This window comes from Conger conger, chromosome 4, assembly GCF_963514075.1.
Source record: "Conger conger chromosome 4, fConCon1.1, whole genome shotgun sequence".
Taxonomy (NCBI): domain Eukaryota; kingdom Metazoa; phylum Chordata; class Actinopteri; order Anguilliformes; family Congridae; genus Conger; species Conger conger.
In genome coordinates, this window is record NC_083763.1 from 12,605,084 (window position 1) to 12,625,828 (window position 20,745).

At 45.0% G+C, this 20,745-nt stretch overlaps 1 protein-coding gene across 1 annotated transcript; it reads right to left on the reverse strand.

The window, feature by feature from the left end:
- Window positions 1-1,011: 1,011 nt before the first annotated feature.
- Window positions 1,012-2,298, reverse strand: LOC133125695 (C2 calcium-dependent domain-containing protein 4C-like). The gene has a single exon (XM_061237202.1). The coding sequence runs from the start codon at window positions 2,296-2,298 to the stop codon at window positions 1,012-1,014; it is 1,287 nt and encodes a 428-aa protein (XP_061093186.1).
- Between the last annotated feature and the right edge of the window lie 18,447 nt (window positions 2,299-20,745).

A 20,745-nucleotide genomic window follows, 5' to 3' on the forward strand; every position in this document is an offset into this window, starting at 1 on the left:
GTCACAAAAGCCAAAACGTAACAGTCATAACGAACATCTCTCAACTGACAGATTTGCATGGTCTGTGTACACGTATATACACCTCGGGGCTCTCCTCAAACTGTGCCATTTCATGAATTGGCGACATCACCGTGTACTGTTTCCCTTTGGACTCTCAATAAAACCGAAAACATCAACTGTAGCATCAGTTGATATCATGACAAACATATCAGCACCACTCAGTCAAAAAAATCCTGAGGAGAGCCCTGTACCTGAAAAACCTCCTGCAAATCCGGCCTCTGGATATATACTATATATATGTAATACAGTTGCACACTTGCTCATTCATATAATATTTAAAATACCCATCTCAGATAAAACCTTTTCACTCTGAGAAGCATTCGAAAAATGATTTTCCTCTCTCTCTCTCTCTCTAAAGCATTTCTTGATAAGGCTTGTGGGTGTTCTAAAGTAAGATTAAGTAGCAGGGGAAATGTAGTCATAGTAAAATCAAAAGCAAGCTGCAAGTTATACAGTCGCAGACCGAAGACATTTTCTGAAGTCACTCATAAAGCGCCCCCCCCCCCCCCCTGCCCCCCCGGCTGTGTTGTCCCTGAGCCATTGTCGTTCTTTGGCATTCTCCGAACAACAAGATGTCCGTCTTCCACCGTGATCAAAGCGCGCATTTGCGCATCGTGCCATCGCGCGACTTCAAAGCCCCCCGCGGAGCCGGGGTGGAGTCGTGCCGCGTCCTGCCTTTGGTGCGGGATCACCAGGCCGCGCAGGGAGCGGAGACGCATCACGAAGACGGAGACTGAAATAATCGAATCGCGCCCAGTGAGTTCCGGCACGAAGCTTGAGAAACGTGAAAGGTCTGGAGATCCGCCTGGTCACTCGTGGCGGTAAGGAACCATGAGGAGGAGGAGGGGGGGGGGGGGGGGGGGTCAAAGAGGGATTGCGGGATGACGAACGTGTGATTTTCTCACAGCTTCTCTTCCTCGCCGCACTGAGAAAAAGTCTGAAACCTGGGACCTAGAGCCCGGAGAGCAGCTTGTGAAGGGGAACCTCCCTCTCCCCCAGCAGGGTGTCCCTCTTTAGGCTGGTGCCCTTGTTCACCACCTTGATCTTGAGGGCCAGGTTCTTCACCTGCACGGAGGGGATGGCGTCGAAGAAGAAGTCCTCGTTGAAGACGGGCGTGCGGCTGTTCTTGATGATGTTGCTCCGCTGCTTCTGCAGCTTGCCGGGGTTGAGGTAGACGGACACGCAGCAGTTGATGCTCTTGACGTCCACCAGCTGCTCGTAGAGGTCCTCGGCCGCCAGCACGCGGATGCGGAGCCGGGCGGCGGCGGCGTCGTAGTCCACGCACAGGCGGACGGTGCCCCGGCGGTGCAGGTTGATGGTGTGCTCGCGGTGCGGGGCGTCCCTGGCCCCGGCCCCGCCGCCGCCGCGGGACGCCGAGCTCCGGGCGCGGCGCGGCACGTTGGGGCTGGGCTCGGCCGAGCTGCACTCGTCGGTGGAGAGCGAGCTGTGGCGGGCGAGCGAGCGCTTGGCCCGCGACACCTTGGCCTGCGTCTCGTGCGTGAAGATCTTGAGCAGCGAGGCGGAGCGCGACAGCAGCGGCGAGCCGAAGGGCGAGGACTCGGCCGAGGAGCAGGTGTCGCTCTCCCCGCCGCTGAAGTAGCGGTACGGGTTCATGTGCGACGCGTTGCCCAGGTCCGCCGGGTTCAGGTGGTGGGCGTCCGCCTCCCCCCCGGCGGTCCCCGGGGACCGCCGGCGTTGGGAACCGGGCGAGGTGACGGGGCTGGTGCTGGGCGCGTGGTCGCTGTGGAAGAGCGACTCCTTCCGCCGGGTGTGGGGACTCTCGGTGAGCGTGGCGAAGCCGTAGGAGGTCTGCGTTTTGGGGACGTACGGCAGGGACATGGCGGTCTGCGACTGCGGGTCGGCGTTGGTGTCGCCCGCCACCACGTCGTCCGCGCTCTCGATCTGGATGATGTGGCGGTTGGCGGCCTTCAGGAGGTTCCGGGTGTCGCCCGCCAGCTTGCTGACCAGCCGGGGGCTGCGGGGGCTGCTGGGGGGCTTCTGGGTGCTGATGGCCTGCTCGGACACGGACGCCTGCAGGCCCCCCTTGGGCTTGACCTCCGGGGCCTCGGCCTCCGCGGGGCAACACACCAGCTTGGGCGGGATGAAGAAGTCGGGGATCTTGTCGGGCGTCAGGACGTTGCTGTAGACGGGCCCCTTGCCCTGCTTGCCGTCCGCGGCTTCGCCCGGCCGGAGCACGTTGCTCTCCACCGACCCGCGGATCTTGTCTAGAACCCACATCGTCCAGCTGGGGCTTCACTGGGGGGGGGGGGGGGCCGAGGCTTCGCTCTGCAAACACGGAAGAAACAAAAACAAGCAGGAGCATCCGTTACTGCCGCTCTGTACAGGACACTCTGTTCCCCACCGCCCTGTTGTAAAGTCATAAAAATGCAGACTCTGCCTGAAACAAACAAATCTAATGCTTGTTTCAACACAGGTGCTCCAGCGGTGATGGCACTGTGTTCATTAGACTGTTTTTCTGAGTGATTAATTTAATCATTTTGGTTATAATTACGGAGGCACAGTACACAAGGGTTCTTTAGCTACTGGCAGCCAGGTTCTTTTTGAAAATGATGGACATAGTCCAAACATTTTCCACATACCATTTATAAAATAATGTATACATAATATGTGTTGTATATGTAGATATTCTGGAAAGTATGTGGAGAGTGTGTTAATGAATGGATGGGCTCCATAGACCCCAGAGGCTAAATGACTGAAGGGAGCACATTTTCAGCTACACACCAACTCAATGAAATTCCTGCCATTAAAAGAAAAAAATCTCCCACCAGTGAATCTGAATGAAAAATAGACGTTGTGAACATTAGGAAGTTACACTTCTGAAACTTCCACGGTCCATTTCCACTTGTTTTGTGAATGTGTGAAGAGGAATGCACTGATCGTATCTGCGACGGTCACTGATGAACACCCTACTCTTCCACCGGGTTTCTCATGAGCAGAACCAAAGAGCATGAAGAAAATGGGTTTTAAAAGTATGGGGGATATTTCCGAACAACCTTGCGAGTGTTGTCAACTGCAGCTCTCTGTGTGCAGTGTGCATATTGTTCTGTGGAGAAGTTAATGGATTTAGAAAAGTGTGCATGTACCTCATGTACCTTGGTGGGGAGAGGGCTGGGCATCTCAATATTCTGGACATTGCCGAGGTTTACAAGGCAATTAGAAATAGCCGATTAGATGTGCATAATTAAAATGGCCGCACGCTGCTGTAATATAAATTGATTGATGGGTTCTCTCCGTTTCTTTTTGCATGAAGTCAACAATCATCAATCAAGTGGGGACCCAAGTTTATCTTATTACTTCTTGTCAAATTAATTAGCTAATTAATGTGGTTAATCAGGACTAGGCTATACAACATCATGAGAATAAACAGTAATACTAAAAAGCTGAAAATGTGAAATGAGAAAATAAACACGCATTTTCGCCCAATCAAAGGGGTTCACATAGTGAGTACTCTGGGACTGCAGATCCCAGCTCTCATTTGTAGCCGGTCTCCAAATTTGGGACCTTACAACCCGCACACCACTCCGCAGAGTAAAGCTTCTAGGTGCTCTCTGCACATACAGACTTTATTACACTCAAAACAGATGCGTTAAAAACATTTAACGCACCTCCACGTCTAGTTAAGGACAGCACATTTTGAGTTACTTCTGACACAGTCTGTGTTAAAAAGTCTCCCTTTGTAACACATACATTTGTAACCGAAAGTAACACAAAAAGTGTGTAGGATATTAGCGCGTCCTTTTTCAGAGCTTACGGGTCCTTTGTTCTGTGGTTAAAATAGACAACAAAAAAAGAACAATGTTTCTGAGCGAGACCTTGCTGCAGGACATTTGAGAGGAAATGCTATGTTGTCTGTGAGCCCAATTAGAGAAAGACAGGAATATCAGCCCTGCTGAAAAAAAAAACAGCTCAAGCTAGGTTTTTAAACAGCTGGTAGCCTGTTGACGAGTTCAGACCAGCACCCAGCTTGACATGGTATGACCAGCTACCAGCACCAGCTGGCTAGACCAGCTTATGACCAGCTTGGCCATGCTGGTTGACCAGTTCATACCCAGTTAGACTAGCTTATGACCAGCATGACCAGCTGAATTTTCGTAGCTGGTCAAGCTGGCATAGCTGGATTTTACAGCAGGGAGATCAATCCCTACTGCCCCTCCCCTCCCCCCTCCAACCACCGTTCTCTCAATGTATTTTGTACTTGGCTCTTTTTGCACTTTTTGTTCCCGAATATCTTCTTTGCCTGAGCTGCAGACGCCTCTCTGTGCGGTTGGGTTGCGCAGTGAAGCCGATTCACCTCCCCGCCTTTTGGCTGCTTGTCTGCACCTCCTCCCTGCGCCTCCCATGGTCCTCCTCCTCTCACCTCTGTTCATTCGCGCCTCTTACCGCCACGACCACAGCAGAATGGGGGGGGGGAGAGAAACACCCTCCTTTCTTCCTACGTTCCCTCTTTATCGCCGAGATCAGTGCCTCACATTGTCCACCGAAAAACACACCTGTTTAAACAATGCCGTCGCCTTTTCCCGCTATGCTAATTTTCCTGCTACACCTTTTCAACCCTGCTGTTCATGCCTCACTTAATGCACTCCATTGGCTTTGATCTTTCATAATAACCGACCTGATATAATAATATTGTTTCGCTCCTGATAACAGCGCGGGTGGAATTGTATCTGTATCGGTCAGGCACCGAGTCTGTTGCCCTCGTCTCGCAATCTCCTGCATCTCCCCGATGGGCTGTCTGGAGTCTGACCCCTTCTCCGCGGCCTCTGTGCCACCTGTCTCGCCTGCCAAAACCATGTCATTTTCTGAGTCAGAGTTGGACCTCTCGCCCAGAATTTGCTGAGGAGAACTCTGGAGCACCGGAGTGACCATCAGGGGGAAAAGCTGGCCTGTGTGTGACATTAACAAGCCAGAGTTAGGTTTTCCCCCCCTGCAATTCAGCTTGGACTCATAGCCTTCTCAGCGGGAATGTGCCTTAGGTAGAGTTCACTTGTTGACTGATAACCACCAGTGAAGAACCCCCCCGACTACCTGACTCTCGTATGTAAAGATTGCTACCACTAACCGACTATCATATGTCAATACTAGAAACACTAACTGACTATCACATGCCAAGACTGCTACCACTAACTGACTCCCATATGTAAAGACTGCTACCACTAACTGACTCTCATATGCCAATACTGCGATAACTGACTGATTCACATATGCCAAGACTGCTACCTCTAACTGACTCTCACATGCCAATATAGCAAAGACTGACTGACTCTCATAGGCCAATACTGCACTGACTGACTGACTCTCATAGGCCAATACTGCACTGACTGACTCACTCTCATAGGCCAATACTGCACTGACTGACTCACTCTCATAGGCCAATACTGCACTGACTGACTCACTCTCATAGGCCAATACTGCACTGACTGACTCACTCTCATAGGCCAATACTGCTAGCACTAACTGACTCACACATGCGCTGAGCATTCCTGCCTACGGACTGGACCCGTTGACCACAGAAGTCATACGGTTTGGCGCAGTTCTTTGTTCACATTCACGCTGGGACACGGGGACAGTCAGACAGGTCAGGCGAAATTGGCGCCCGTGCTGTTAAATTGGTAATTAAGCTCGCCGTATGAAACCACATGGAAATGTTCTGTAAAGACGAGGCAATTACCGAGAACAGAACGAGAGGGAGAAAATTGCACGCTGGCTAATGTTCTGTATCGGTTCTTTCTGAAAATTCTGCAGGCAGCGCTTGGAGCTGCCAGCACACGAGCCATTAAATCAGACGCTCCGATCACACGAAGAGGACCTCCTGTGCATGCTGCATGTGCTTGCTGGTAATGGGTTTGCCTTCACCAGAACCCGACCGATTGCAAGCATCGGCACAGCGCAGAACAGGAGGGAGCGCCGCTGTCACATCCAATACCGTTCAGGAAAATGACACAGTCCTGCGCGTCTCTCCGCGTTTCTTTATACATTTTTCAATCCCGTCATTCAGTGACGTGACTTCTATTCAAATCCCACTCCTCTGTAAATGTGTCTGGAGGTAAGCTGTCAGCCAAAATGGCACAAAGCCCAGTAGGGTTTATTTTACATTATTAATCCATTTAACAACTTTGCTGTGTCTGTTATGATTCATTGTGATAGAGTCAAGGTGTGCACAGTTTCATAATACAGCACAGCTGAAGCCACACTACACCAAAACCAAAAATGGTTTATTTTGCCTTTCTGTTGTGGAGAGGTAGTTTTAAGCATAGCATAACAAGATATGCTTTTCTGTGCACAAATATTATTAGGCAATTGTATCTGACAAGTACATAAACATGTGATATTGTTTTTCAAAACATTTATATAATTTCCATTTCCCTGTCTGTAATTATGCACTTGTAAGAAACCAATTGCACATACACTCAGTGAGCACTTTATTAGGTATTTATTACTTATTTTTTATACTTATTGGTGCTGTAGCCTATCCACTTTGATTTGACGCATTGTGTCTTCAGAGATGCTCTTCTGCATACCACTGTTGTAATGTGTGGTTATTTGCGTTACTGTCACATTCCTGTCAGCTTTGACCAGTCTGGCCATTCTCCTCTGACCCCTGTCATTAACAAGACGTTTCTGTCTGCAGAATTGCTGCTCACTGGATGTTTTTTGTTTTTCACAACTTCCTCTGCAAACTCCGGAGACTGTTGTATGTGAAGATCCCAGGAGATCCCAGGAGATCAGCAGTTCACCCTGTCCGGCACCAAGAATCATTCCATGGTCAAAGTCACTTAGATCACATTTCTTCCACATTCCGAAATTTTGACTGAAAAACAGTTGAACCTCTTGACCATGTCTGCATGCTTTTATGCATTTAGTTGCTGCCACATAATTAGCTGATAAAATATTTACATTAACAAGCTGGTGAACAGGTCTACCTAATAAAGTGCTCACTGGGTGTATATCTCCTCTCCATCAGTGAATCACTTCATGCCACTCGAGCAGCCTCCCTCTCCTCTGTCCTGATTCTTCTAGAATCTGCTGCCTTCGACACAGTGGATCACTCCATCCTCCTGTCCTCCCTGTCAGAAACGGGGATCTGCAGCACAGCCCTGAACTGTATCGAGTCCTACCTCTTTAGTTTCAGTAACAAAGAATCCATTCTCTAAGCAATTAGGACACCAATATTCTACATTTCACTTGCATGAACCAATCTCAGTACATTGCCGTGGTATGCAGTGAGGATGTCTTTCTTAAGAGGCTGACTTTTCACCGGCTTGCCATAATCTCTGATTGCAACAGTCCATTAATTTCCACCTGCTGCTTCGGAAATACAAACTATAATCCGGCACTCAAGTATCCTTCCTCAAGGCAGATAATACTTTTAATTAAATGTTTTTCTTTATTTTTGCATTGGGGGTATTAGGATTACATCACCTGGCTGACACTTGGAGAGAAAAAAACAGGCCATTCAAATACAATTAGGGCATTCATACTTCATAGCACAAAACAATTCTCGAGGTAACGAGGACATAAAATGTAGACCACTGAAAATGTCTAATTTAAATTAGAGTTAAATTAAAAGCTTCATACACTTGGGGCGATGAAACGTTGGAACATGCGGACTGGCAGCATGCGCATAAATGCTCCGCGGCCAACTTTTGGAAGTTTTGCCCGAGTGTACCCCAGAAAATGCATTTTACAGTTTGTGTTTTACTGTCAGTCTGGTGGTGCCCGTGCACTCTCCGAAGGCATAAGGAAACAGCATATTGTGTCAGAGCGGCTGAAATGGAACTGTAATTGCGCCGCACCTGCGCCTGGGAGGAGAACAATGCGCATTTGTAAAAATAGCTCTCGAGCCAATTTGAGTTCTCTGTATGGACCCGGACACGTACTCGGGCAAACGCGGACAATAAGACGCATAGTCTATAAATCTGTGCATTTCCTCAGTAATAACAAGCACAATTTCATTCAGCGGTGTTGTACACTGCAGTAAATATCCACGCGAACCAGAGTAATGTAAAAAGGCGTTTTGAATGAATATCACTGTAAACATGGAATTAGAAAATAAGTGTTGTAGAGGACCGGTGAAATAAGTCTGTGAAACTAAATATTAGCCGATGTTGGCGGTTACTTGCATGACTGTCAACTTATTCCCCCCGCCCTTTTCCTTGATAAATCAACCAGGCTGACAATAATACAGTCGGTGGTAGTTGCGGCAACATGTTTGAGAATGACACGATATTTTGACCAACTGTAGGCTTTAGTGAGCAAACTGGTGATCGCTGAAAACAAACGTAGGCTATAGGCTACGCTTGAAAAACATTTCTGCTCTAGATCATCTCCGTGTAATGAAGTGAAAATGTCTTCATATAGCCTATATATAGGCAACTATAAGTTATTTCGATTGAAAAAGTAGTAGGCTAGATCTGTATGGAATTTCTAAAATTGTGTATACTTACTGTGGTTCTTAGTTTTCTGGCAGAAGTCTAGACTTCGGTAACAGGTGTCTTTGTCTGTGCTGACCCTTCCGCTGCCTCCTTTTCGAGAACTTATCGCACCTCAACTACATGACAAAAGCCTTCAGTGCGTCTGCCGCACAATTTATACAGCGAGCCGCTCGCGGTGTTCGAGTCAGCCAATAGGAGAGGTCCGTTTGAGAACTGCCGTCACTTTCGTCACCAATCATCACTGGAATTATCATCATAAATTCTAACGCGAAATATCGCCGCAACTAAATCACGCCGCGTCGAACGATCCATCACATTTTCGCCTGTGCAAAACCCTGTTGGACGCACGAGAAAATGGAAAGGTGGCGTGAAATAAAGAGCGCAAATTGGGCATGCAATTGGCCCCGCGCCCTTTCCCCCGAGAGACTGTAATGGATTATGCCGAAACAATTAGCCTTCAAAGTCATTAAAATACAATGTCATGACGTCAAAGCCACGTCCGGAAGTAATGTGTTGCCTCTTTACCTCTGGAGAGCTCTGGGGAGTTCTGTTTAGGCTTCATAAAGATATTCTACTGCATTCAGGGGGCCGATATTTACCGATGGACCCAAAGGGCCAGCGCTGTACACAAAGGAATACAGCATCATTTTGAGGCAGGTCATTGCCCACCTGTAACGCAAAACCAACGTTTCAGGATCAGTGATAAATATACCATACATATACACTGGAGCCCAGAAACAGAGCTATCTAGGACCGCACCAAGCTTTGCTCTTACTCTTGTACTACTATCATCATCATCATCATCATCATCATCATCAAAATGCCCATTGTCAAAGAAATACGAATCTAATATCTATCTAATTTTGATGACCATGAAATTACAGCCTCTCATAAGCCATATAAGTTGGAACGGAAGCAATTAAGCTGAATGTAAATGTTTAGGATAATGTTACACGCTAGCCTGAAGACTATGGTGTAATATCCACGCCTTGTCATTTTAATCGGTCTATGTGACAAATGTCTGTGCGTCACAAAAATAAGGCACTACCTCCCAACACTATCTCCCAACAGATCCCAATTTAGATCCCTAAAATTCCTTAAACGATGAGGTCGTATCGACACAGGAGTGCGGTACTGAAAATGGAAGTTGAAAAGTTAACTCAGTGGAGCGTGTCAGAATGTACTCTGCTGAATAATTCGATTTACAGCGTATAGGCCTATTTCTCCTGTCTTCAGGTCTATTCTGACCTACCCCGGTTTCCCTGGAAACTTGGCGAGAGCTATGGCAACAAATAGATTTTTTCGCGTTTAAATATAGGAAGGGCTCGAAAGTCTGACGTGGAGAGAAGGACACGGAGAGTGTCGGTGTGAAGTGAGGAGAGAGGTAGGCTAAACGCACAGTAGGGTATATTGTTAAATTGTTATTTATGTTATTAAATTCAACGTTTACCCATGGAGTTATTTTCACTATTGCTTTTAGAAGACAATAAGACAAAGGAGGCACTGTACTTGCTCTCTTCTTCTTTTTTTGCTTTGCTTCTGACTACAACGGTAATCACAAAGGTAACTGAAGAGTCTTAAATACCTTCGAGTGATGGTCATATGGCGATATTTGGCTACTCTAGGTCTAATCACGGGGAATTTAATTTAATCGTTGGCCGACAGGCTATTCGCGTAAATTGTCCTAATAAACAGTTCCCAAAAATGTATACATATTTTTAAACGCATAGTTCGTTATGACGTATGCCTGTACAGAGTAGGCATGCTGAACAGAAAACAGGTGCCAATGGGTTTGCTCTTAATTCTGTTTTGCTGCTCTTTGGTGCTGGTTGAGCCAGAGTTATTTGCTTCCTGCTTTACGTGATGAGGGCTATTAATAGTTTAATATTATTTGTATACAGCGCTTACAATTAGGCCAGATTCACCGAAATGGTCACGGTAATAAAGTACAAACAAATAACTCAAAATAAATTAATGAATAAATCAAATTTAAAAATACACAGCAGACTATAATATTTACTCTCCGCTCCCTATTTATCACAGGAATTCCTAGCCCGTAACAGTACATTATTTCTCCATTTTAACAATGCATTTTCCACAAACAGAGCGGACCCCTAACTTTAACTGAGGAGCACCAAAGTTGGTCATATAAGGCATTCAAATGATCAGTGTTTTACTGCCCTTTCAACAGCTCAGAATCAAATATGCCAGCCAGTGGAAACATTTCTATGGTTTCTTATATCTTAAAAATGATCTCATGCACAGCGAAACCTGCCTCTTTGGGGGAATGAACAGCATAAAAAAAAATCACATCACGTTTTAAAGCTTTAGTACAGCCCATCTGATTGACCCAATACTGAGGCTGGGAGAACAGAAAGGAAGGGATGCAGAAGATGAGCATGTCGAAGTTGACAGGCAGGAAGCAATAAACACCACACAACACTCACCCGCAGGAGAACGGGAGAGACACAGGGTGAAGTGCTTCATAGATCATGTGGGATTCTCCATAAAATGAATCCACTGACCTCAATAATATTCACTACGCAGAAGGACTCTGGCACGTGCATCTACTGCCACCGGAAACGGCATTTCATATCCAAATATTTACGTATATTTAATAGGAAAATAATTTGTTTTCATATTCTGATATTACTGTACTTCGGAGACATTTGTAGATTATCTCTTGTAGGCTTGACGATGACTGAAATGGTTTGATGTTATTAATTTTTTGGATTAAAGATAAGCCACCTACCACAACAGAATGATAGACAGAATCCTTGCAGTCTCTACCAAGATGTGGAATTTTACATTATTTCATCTTGCAGTAGAATGTGCACATCTGGTATTAAGCAGGCACAATGGAACAACCGCAAGATCCTGAGGAGAAAAACCTTACGTTTACATTTTTATAATCCATTATTATCCATTAATTCATCCATCGATCCATTATCTAACCAATTTATTCCTGGCCAGGGTCACAGTGGGTGCTGGAGCATATCCCAGCATGCATTGAGTGAGAGGTCGGAATACACCCTGGACGGGCTGCCAATCTATCTCGGACGCACACGCCATTCACTCACACACTCACACTAAGGGGAAGTGTAGACTCTCCAATTAACCATACCCGCACGTCTTTGGAGCAGACCAGTTAAATCCGTAATTGTTTTGGATTGAAACACTTCTCTAGACTTTACTGAACTTGGTGTAACGGGACCGCTGAAACGTCTCAGGAAAGCCACACGGACACGAGGAGGAAATGGGAATTCCCCACAGGCAGGCCCGGGCCGGGATTCCAACCCAGGACCTTCTTGCTGTGAGGCTACCCACTGCATCACGCTATTATTACGATAACTACACGTATACAGTATTTTAACTTATTCTCATTTCATTTTTAAAAGAGAAAGGGAAAACACATTAATTATATTTAAGGTTAAGGGATGGTAATGTGTGCCACCGATAATATTTTTAATTTTCAATTTTAGCTCATTAAGCAGACTAAAACAACATATGACAGACTAACGGTGAAAAATAAGATGTGCAACGGTACCTCACAGTTAATTTAAGCAAAAAAAGAAAGAAAGAAATAATTGATGCAAGATGTGAAATGTCAAAATAATGTTTATAATGATGGACCGCGTCTTCCGAAAATTCCAGTGTGTGGCAATTAGCGCTATTACATGACATTAATTTAGCAGGGGCTCTTAGCTCCAGCAGGCTACAACACAAGAGAACATGATGCATCGTCGGAGGGATCAGGACAAAGAGTGCCGGGCCCAGCTGAGGACACTGCCAGTCCAGTGACTGAATATGCACCGTATAATTTAATCGCTGCTGTCATCCGTCCGTAAGCAGGGGTGTAACCAGGAGGCCAAGAGGCTCTGCAGGGGGGGTGGGGTGAGGTGGGGTGGCGTTAGGTAAATGCTGTACATATGCCTCTGGACTAGGGCTTAAATTTTCATTCATTTAATTACATTTTTACTCTATTTAAACTTGGAGAGCAGGTGCCCTCTTTGGCAAGCGTGTCGAATGTACAAATAATTGGAAAGAAAATAAGTAGTAATAAGGAAAATAGATAAATAAATAACATTAGAAAGGAAATATCATCATTTAAAATAGTCATTTAAAATACATAGTAAAAATGAATATAATAGATTAAAATGACATTAATTCCCATTCCTAAACTGATGTTCTCTTTTAGGAATGAAATTAAATAGAGGCTTTAGAACAAGTCGTCAGTGATAGTTACAGGCCTCAGTTAAGAACATTCTAACCACATGTTTGTGCTCTCACCCATTAAAGGGTTAAGGAGATGCATGCATTTGACATCAACCTGATTCCATGCCGAACGTGACGTGAAGGTGTGTGGCATATTGGACCCCGAAATGTAACATGAAGCAACGCGATCTGGCATTTCCGAGCGGTCATGGCAAAATCGGTCATGGCCATTGAGAATCGCTGTATTTCTTCTTTGCGAGTTAACTCTCCAAGCAAACAAACACGTTGAGGTGGCTTTTCACTGACGTTGTTTCACAGCAAACCTTCTTTCACTCTCTGTGTCCTGTTTCAAGACACGTTGCCTGTATCATTTATTAGATTTTATTTTTCTGAATAAGTTAATTTTTTTGGGGTTTTGTCTACTCAGTTAATCCAGTGGAGAGCAGGGCCGTCAGCGGATTCCTTCACCGCACATTAAAATGCAATTAACTAATTGGCAGGAAAGTAGATGAGTATTACTCCTGCAAGGCCTGCCTAGTGAGCCCATCCATTCTAATTTCCCAGGGTGTCAGAGAGCCAGTGAAGCCAAAGTCATTAAACAAACATGCACACACACATACACATACACACTCACACACTCACACACATGCAAACACATATGCGCACACATTCTTACATAACATGGTGGTAACAGGTAAATCGAATAGTTTGAATTGTAACTTTGTTTTGCAAGTGTAGAGAGACATAAATAAAGGCTTGATAGAGGTAAAGTATTGGCTTGGTTAAAGTTCATATGCATTTCATGGGTGTTCACTCACACTGGTCAATAACAGACATCCTGCTCTTAACTGGAGATTTAACCTTTAAGTTGAAAGACGACAATATGTGATTAGAATGTACGTAACTGAACATTCTAATGCTGATGTCACAATTACTACTGATAAGTGAAAGCAATGGAATTCTAGAACAGTGACTTAGAATGTTGAAAAATCATTCCAAAAAACCCAACTCTGCAAAGGGTTAAGATAGAAAAAAGTATTAGACATGTGATATCATCACATATTGATCTTGATGAAGCAATGAAAATGTCCCTGTGCCTGTGGAAGAAAAAAACAAACAAACAAAAGATCTAAAACTACAGTACAGCAGCCAGCTCAGCTGGGGAAGATTAGTCACTGTAAGCCTGTCACAGCACTTATCTGTTAGCAAAAAGTAATTTCTTACGATGATTTATTTTCAATCAGTCTGTTTTGCAAGGCCCGTGCTTCCCTAACGTATAAGCAATGCCATCTCTGATCCCACTGTAATTACATAAATGTGGATGCAAACAGGGGCTACACAATGCATCCTGGGTATTGTAGCAATTGTGTCTTACTTTGAGAGGAGGTTCTTTTTCTTTGGTATCCTGATTCTTGGGGACATTTTTATGTGGCTCTAATCAGACAATAATTGCAATTGTTTTTGGTTCCTCAACAATTGGACATTTCCTTTTTTTTAAATGGTATGGTGTGTGCTACACAATCACAAAGGGAACAATGCATAGCACCATGGGAAATTCATAAACAGCTTTAGTAGCAGAAATACAATAAGCTTAGAAGAATATTAAAAACCCATTAATACTATTTTAGAGCAAGAACTCCATGCTGTCTTCCCAGTGCCTGTTGACCCACTATAGTAATTAATGAAATGAACAGTTAATGTTAAAAAACATGGTTCCAGAGTACATACACAAAGAAATAAAATATAACACATTAATCTTGTGAATATCAGAGCCCTAATTATCATCCCTGGGAGGGTACCTGTCTTTCTTCTTTAGAATGTAGGGATACAAAAGATTGCAGTGGTAAGAAGTAGCATATACATATACTGTGTGTGTGTGTGTGTGTGTGTGTGTGTGTGTGTGTGTGTGTGTGTGTGTGTGTGTGTGTGTGTGTGGGCGGGGTAGGCAAAAAAAGAGAAAGAAAATTGTCTACTTGTCACTTGTCACAAGAGACCAACCTCACCCAATGAATTGTGACACAAATTGCACTGCTTTGCAAATAGCGTATTAAATATTTTAACTGAGCATTAGCAGCGTAATGCGTTCTTTAATTTTGGTACCTAAACACAAACAATCATAATAAAAAACTAAATCTGTGTACGTAGATTTTTTAATATAAGGGGGCAGCTTCACAATGCATTATGGGCACACAGCATGTCGTTCCACACGCCCCAGTGAGGGAGATACTCTGTCACATGTCTTTTTATTATACACATTTCAGCAACACCATGCACCCGTGCTAGCCTGCTATTTTACACAGACAGGGGTACATTTCCATTCAGTTAACAGGGGGCCAAGCCACAAGAAGCGCATTCATGTAGTGTCAGGGTTACACAACAACGATGTTGCATAGAGACAGAGAGAGAGAGAGAGAGAGAGATATAGATTGAGAAGGATGGAGGGAGGGTGAGACAGAGAGAGAGAGAGTAAATCTGAGAACCATAGGACTACATATGTAGCTGACTCCAGGGACCAGCAGGAACCAAAAGCACTTCTCACAAAATCAGAGGCGATAAACTATATCCAGGTAACATCAGAACTCTCGTTTGATCCTCCCCTGCCACCCACCTCAACGCTGTTCCTCAACCGAGACACACACAAAAAAACCCTCCTTCTGTTAGAACTTCTGTCAAAAAGTCTGGAGCCAGTCAGAACAGTGTCACACCATAATAAGCAGTTTGGAGTCTCTAAAGTGACCAACCTGAGGCGGCGGCTGTCACAGTGGAGACGGACGGACGGACGGACAGACAGACAGACAGACAGGTGGCCAGAGGGCCTATCAGCTGTAGGGACGGGTGAGTCTCAACAGGCAGGTGGCCAGAGGGCCTATCAGCCATAGGAGAGTCGCAGGCCTTCAGCCTTGCTGGAGCAGATCTGGAAGTCATCGAGGGCCAGATCAAGCTTCAGTCATTTCACTGCTTGCGGGAGGGAGGATGGGTCCTCCGATGGTCATCAGATGCCTTCACCACACATTCATCCCAAAAATATCAGAAGTTCAAGAAATACCTTGAGTTTACAAACAATTTCTTTTTTTAACATATCTTTATAGTTACTGAAAATATATATCAATGTGACATATCCTGTATGTTCTTCAGTTCGAAATGAAACAAGAAAAAAAGACAACCAGCTGAAGGAATATCTTAAAATATATTATAATTAAATTATATTTCTAGTTATTGTAAATGGGAAAGCATTTCCAGTTGAGCACAATAGTTTATCTTAAACGCAAACAAAGAGCATACATTTGTTTTGGTGAGCCATTTAAACACAGAATGTTAACGACCTAAAAGCAAGCACATAACTTTAATTGAGATACGAGGTCAACTGTGAGGGCAGAAGCCAAATGTCTCTGAAATAGTTTTGAGAGCTTTAGACAAGATGAAAGTTATTTAACTTCCAGAGATTGAACTCGGAGTCCCGTATGCCTGCTCGGCGATTCGGGGAGTGATACAGCGTGTTTTCTGTGTGAAAAGGTCAGTACAGTGCTTCCATCCTCATTAGATCCGAGACGGAACAAGGTCACCATACTCTCGCTGTGCACGGCGGCATAACTGCGGAAATAAATGCTTAACCCTTTAAGTTGTGAGGTCACAAGTATACGATCGGAATGTTCTTATCTGAACATTCCAATGCTGATGTCACAATCACTACTGGTAATTGAAAGCAATTAAGTTCTAGGAATTAAAAAAAAAAAGATTTAAATAAAAAACATTCCAAAATCCTTTCCATTTAAAATATGTGATGTCACAATTAAAGACTATAAAACGGATTCAAACAGCCAAATAAAAGACTGAGGTAGTGTGGTGTGCGAGCGAGCTGGAACGTTGCGAGCAGAAGGTTGTTGGCGAGATAAAGTACCATAGCCGTGACTGAAGGGCCTCTCGCAAATCAAGTCTCGTCAAATCAAAAGTCTCCAAAAAAAACAAACACTCCCACCTCTTCCTTAATGACCCTGCCTGCGTCACGGAACGCACAAAGCAATCTTCAGACCGTGGACATACAGCCATATACCTGAGAGCACAGGATTCTCTAAAAATAGAGCGGACGGAGATTAGAAATAACAGCGACTCACACTTAGAGAATTACACTACAGCAGAAGCAGTGAGGCTTGCGGCCCCGGCTGTACCTGGTCCTTCAGTGGGCGGGGGGGAGGACGTCTCTGACAGCCCATAACGTAGGGAGGGGAGGAAGGATGTGTCAGCCGCACATTTCCTTCATTCTTGTGCTCTATTTCCAATCAGTTGCCATAGTGACAAAAAGTACATATTTTCTGACATTTGGCAATAGCCCACCCCCCACACGCACACACACACACACACACCGACCCTGTTTGAGTTCAGGCACAGAAGGAATCAGCCCCTGTGGGACTTGGCAGAGGAGCAGAGCGAATGATCCAAATCATTTCTGGAACACGGGGTCAGAGAGAGCGAGGCGCTCTCCACCCAGAACACATCCCTCCACCTGAGCCTCCACAAATCAGGCTTCAGCCACGAAAAACCTGCAGGGTCCTCCAGTGACCCCGCGAGTCCGCACTGAGACCCTGACGTCTCCACTCTTCTTCTATCTGCTCGATACAATTACCATCACCAGTCCTCCACAAGGCTTTGGAGAAAACATACACTTCACGGAACTTACAATCGCCAAAAGTCATCGACGGCAGTTTATGCTGAATGATTCAAGCCTGTCCTTTTCACTAGCAAAAAGCCAAGCCGCCGTCTTCCGTTGGCCGCGTAGCACTCTAATCCAGTTCCCTTCTTCGTAAACTAGATTTAATCAATACTCATGAGCCTAGTTTTTTTTTTTTTTTTTTTTTTAGGCCTTTTTCAGCTTTATTGGACAGTATAGAGAGACAGGAAGAATGGGAGCGAGAGAGAGGGGAAGACATGCGACAAAAGTCGGACGGTCGGATTCGAACCGCAGACGTCGCGGCTCGCAATGAGCATGCGGTCAGTGCTCTACAGGCTGCGCCTGAGCCGCACGGGGGACAGCTACAGGTGTGGAGGTAGAGCGGGGGGTACAGCGGGGGGTACAGCGGGGGGGGGGCGGAATACTGTGTGTGGAACACTCTCCATCAGTTTGAATGCTTAGAGATAAACATGTTGCTGTTACACTTTCACCAAGGGAACGGTAATCCTGGATTATTAATTAGGAACACTTCCTGAGGAGATAACACTCAGGCTCATTTATATTCAGAGCCTGAGTATTTAAATATTTAAAAAAATGTGTGATACCACACCACAACGACAAATACAATAGTTTTTCAGGTAGAGTATTTCAAATAGAAAATGTGCGTCAAAATATGTATATCGAGGCTATAATATATACAGTATATATAAAATATTTGAAACGCATTTGTAACAACGTATAAGCATTACACAAGCTTCTGTATGCATAATTGCTTTCAATCAACCATAAACAAGTAAAAACAGATGGCCACGGTTCAGCGATTTTTAAAAACAATTCAACAAGGGTACATGCAAAGTGTAGGTGTTCATATGTTCACCAGGGGGCGCTCTGAGTCACGAATGAGAACTACTACGCCTACAAACGAACTTTAAGAAATCTGGCCTTTACGTAAGATATGTTAAAGGAAGTTAATACAGGTTGTTTGAACAGGATAATTACCATACCTCGCAGAGCAGCTCTGTCTATAGCTTTAAACAAACAGCACGCCACAGCATAATTATTTGAGAAGCATAGTAGTGGAAAACAAACATCTAGAAATTCACATATTTGACAGCTGCTGTACCCCATTTATTAATATTTCAAGCATTGAGGGACAGCTCAGAGTATTTCTTAGAAGCTTATTCTCGCCCACCCCAGCTTCAAACAAAACTGTGCACTACCCGATCTTCAGACGAGACGCCCACACAGGCATTATTTGGGAGTATTCCCGAGGTCTGCAGTCTGCATTTTCTTATCTTCAGCCGGCATTTAATCTGCTCTAACCCTAAAGGTCTTCCGTTTAAATGTTCCCTGAATGCTATGAGCGCAGTACCCGGGCTCACCGCGTCTGAAACGGTCCCCGGAGACAGAGCGGTGTAAATGCAGCTGCCCGTCAGAATGAAGCAGACGGAGAGGTGAGGAGGCGGCAGAGAGACTTTCCCTCTGTCCCCTGAGAATATTAGGGTTTCTCTTAGGCTCTACTAACCCAGGGAAGCTTGGCACTCTTAATGCGACATGGCATTACTGGCGAAATATCAAAGAACTCTGATATTTCACTGGGAAATGTCATTGCAAAGCACTGTGAGTGCAGGGCACTGACGTGTGTGTGTGATTCTGAGTGTGGGGTAACGAGATTGCAGAACAGTAAGCTTGTGGAACATTGAGAATAGAACCGTAAGAGTGTGGAACACTGGGATTGTAGAACAGTATGGTTGTGGAACATTGAGATTGTGGAACAGTAAGAGCATGGAAAATGATTAGATTGACTAGAGTAGATTGTAGAATAGTGTGTGTGGAACACCAATTAAAGAACAGTAAGCGTGTGGAATATTGCAATCTGAGAACAGTAAGAGTGGAACATTCAGACTGTAGAACATGTGTGGGGAACCTTAAGGTTTTGGAAACCTTGACTGAATTGGGAACTCATTGCCCAGGTTTTTGCTCTGACTAGTAAAATAGTGAGGCTTTACTGCCCCCAACAGGTTAAAAGATGAAACACAATACCTTTTTACAGCAGGCCGCAGGCCTCACTTTCCCTCCTCCCATTTTGTCATAGTTCACGCCAATTTTGAATCACCAGCCTCTTAATTTAAAAAGTATTTTCCAATGCATTTTCTCTTCTCCAAAATTCTAAAATCAGGTTCTAGAACGTTGATTTAAAATAGCAGTAGTGATTGTGACATCAGTATTAGAACATTGAACATTCGGTCAACATTCTAGTCACATATTGGTGATCTAAGACCTTGGATCATGGTTAAGATGCTGCCCCAAGCTGCGGCTGAATTACCCCCGCACAGCAGGACGATGGCCGCTGCAGTCTGCTCCCCCTGTTCAGTTCCCTGAATGACGGGACCCGTGTGGCCATTTCAGAGGCATATCCCCCTCATGAACACTAGGTGGCAGTGAGAGGCTGTTGAGTCATTGGGTGGAACTAATGCGTCAGTAACCGGAGGGAAGCCTGGATGATTCACCCTCCCCGATCCTGCCAGCCAGGTTCCGCCAGGTCCAGCCAGCACACCAAGGTTAAATAAGTATTCCATATACTTAGTAACTCTTTCCTATCATGATTCAAATCATGATTTTTGCCTCTAATATTCAGAGAAAACATGTTTTATTTCAAAAGGATCACTAATTTACTGATGTCTAAAAGGTATATATAGGTAAAGTATAAGGTGAAAAATATTAAAATCACCATTCTCCATCTCCTGTATGGCTGAAGGGACACTTTGTGGTAGCTCACCTAACACAATCCCCAAACAAAGGGAACCTTATGAAACCTGCTAACCAATACCATTCACAGTACACAACTTGAGCATTTCCCTTCTGTTACTCTGCTTGTGACAGGGGAGTTAATGCTGAAGTTCTGCCGCAGTGTCGGTTGGTGAGGCCTACACAGGCTGTAGGCTGAAAGGAGCCACAGGAACCTGCAGACACCGCCTTGCCCCGGGACCTTTGATTGACAGCAGGGCCCAGCAGCTGAACAGACTGAGAAACAGGAAGAGCGGGGGGCTAAGAAACAGGCCGGATGAGCTCTGAAGTTTAACCACATTTCTGCAAACAAACAGAATTAGTGAAAGTAGAGGGGCAGCCAAGGTGCTTGACTGGGACCTGGAAGGTTGGTGGTTCAAGCCCCAGTGTGGCTACAATAAGATCCGTGCAGCTGATCCCACCTTGAGCAAGACCCTTAACCTCCTAAGACCTGGCGTACACATGCGTGGACTCCACATTTTGGGCTGTACAACCATAATACTTCATTCTTAAGACCGAGAGTCCACATATATGGACATCATTTTTCTCAAAAACTACATCATG

What these genes read in the sequence shown, in the direction of transcription:
- LOC133125695 (XM_061237202.1), bottom strand. Translation starts at nt 2,298, where the DNA reads ATGTGGGTTCTAGACAAGATCCGCGGGTCGGTGGAGAGCAACGTGCTC.